Source organism: Tupaia chinensis, unplaced genomic scaffold, assembly GCF_000334495.1.
Source record: "Tupaia chinensis unplaced genomic scaffold, TupChi_1.0 Scaffold000042_1, whole genome shotgun sequence".
Classification (NCBI taxonomy): domain Eukaryota; kingdom Metazoa; phylum Chordata; class Mammalia; order Scandentia; family Tupaiidae; genus Tupaia; species Tupaia belangeri.
Genome location: NW_006159497.1, coordinates 3,692,163 through 3,693,858, shown reverse-complemented (window position 1 = coordinate 3,693,858; position 1,696 = coordinate 3,692,163). Strand labels below are relative to the sequence as shown.

At 56.5% G+C, this 1,696-nt stretch overlaps 1 protein-coding gene across 1 annotated transcript in view; it reads left to right on the top strand.

Moving 5' to 3' along the window:
- Window positions 1-1,696, top strand: part of SEC14L5 (SEC14 like lipid binding 5) — a gene marked incomplete at its 5' end in the record, with an annotated part of 47,810 nt that overhangs the window by 31,758 nt on the left and 14,356 nt on the right. Inside the window, one exon of the mRNA XM_027773075.1 lies at window positions 339-531. Coding sequence (XP_027628876.1) covers window positions 339-531 — 193 coding nt within the window. The remainder of the gene's footprint in view (window positions 1-338; window positions 532-1,696) is intronic.

Sequence of the window (1,696 nt, the reverse complement as noted above, 5' to 3'; positions counted from 1 at the left end):
CCGTTTCTCGGCGTGCACATACGGAAGCAAAGGGGATGGGTGTTTGCGCACCGCCTCCTTCAGGCTGGGCACACCGAGCTTTACTCCTGCGAGTTCCCAGCCTCTCCCGGCCTCGGTCTGTCTTCCTCACAGTAGGGATGGCAGCGACGCCCCTCATGGTGGCTCTGGGAGGCACTGCAAATCGGGCATGTATTTGACACTGTCGGCCCTTCCTCATTGCGACCGGTCCAGGGCTGTGTGCTGGGCTGGGACCAAAGCCAGGTGGGGGTGACCTGGGGCTGGTGCGGGGACTCTCCCCTCCTGCCCCAGGCTGATGTGTCTTGGGTCTCTGGTTCCAGGGGAAGGAGGTGATCGAGCATTACCTGAATGAGCTCATCGTACAGGGCACTGCTCACATCCCCCGCTGGACGCCTGCCGTGGTCAGTGAGGAGGGTGCTGGCAGCCAACCTGGGCCTCGGGACCCTGGCTCCCTGGAGGCCACGGCACCCAGCGGCACCCTGGGCCCTGTTCCTGAGGCAGCCGGTGTGGACGGTAGGTCTCTGCAGCTGAGCCCAGCAGCCAGGTCTGTGCCTGTGGCGCCTGGTGTCCCCGTGGGCAGGCTGCAACCTCGTCCGCTCCTTGGTGGGGGAATTGCCTCAGGTCCCTGGGCGCTGGGTCTGGTCTTGAGTGACTCAGTCTCCTTCCCGCTGGCTGCTTCTTGCCCTCTCCATTCTGGCCCCTGCGCCAGGACTGACTGATCCCTGGGTCAGGAGCTGACCTCTGCTGCCCTGGCACTTCCTTTCTCTCTGGTTTTGTAGCTATTTTTAATTTTACGAGTAATGCATGATCATGGTGGAGAAAAACTTGAACAGCTTAGAAGATAGAGTAAGCGGTGCGAGCCTTTCCTCGCCCAGAGGCCGTGGGAGTTCTGTGTTTCTCTTCCCTGATGCTATTGAGGCATGTCTACATATGTATGCTGTGTGTGTATGCACACGTGTGTCCATGCATGCCTGTATATCATTATTATTATTATTGTTTAAAATTTTGCTATAAGGTGTGTGCCCTTCCCAGGAGGATGGCCACACTGCAGTCTCTTCTCCATTCTCCTCTAGGGATTTGGGCATGCGTGTGCCCAGCATGTATTCCCAGCTACTGGGTCTGGGGTTGAATCCCCCAGTTGGCAAACGTAGGCTCCCGCTGCCGCCACCGCCATGCTACTAGCTGGCCCTATTTGCTGATTGTTTCTAAAGTAGTCCCCATTGATGACTATTTAGGTTGTTTCCGTTTTTAAAAAATACAAATAAAAATAAAAATACAAACTGGAGGCTTTAAAAACACACCGAGTGCGTGTGTGTGCACTTGCGCATGTGCGCCAATAACCCTGAGAGGAGAATGGAGAAGAAGGGATTGCAGTGTGGCTGTTTCCCCGGGGGGGAGGGTCTCTTTCTCTCCAGCTAGGGCACCCACCCTATAGCAAAATTTAAAAGCCAAACCAAAATTGGCACTATGAGATGAACTGTACCTACACCACAAATCCGGTTTCAACCATGTGCACAAAGGTTTTCCTGTATGGCCCTGCGGTGGGGGCCGTGCCTGGCTCTGAGGCCGTGGGTGGCGGTGCCGTGGCTACACACCCAGGCTGTGTTACGGAGTACAGGTCACTGCGCAGCAGTGTTACTCGGCCCCAACGGTGCGCCGCTGGTGCCTTCGTCCACGG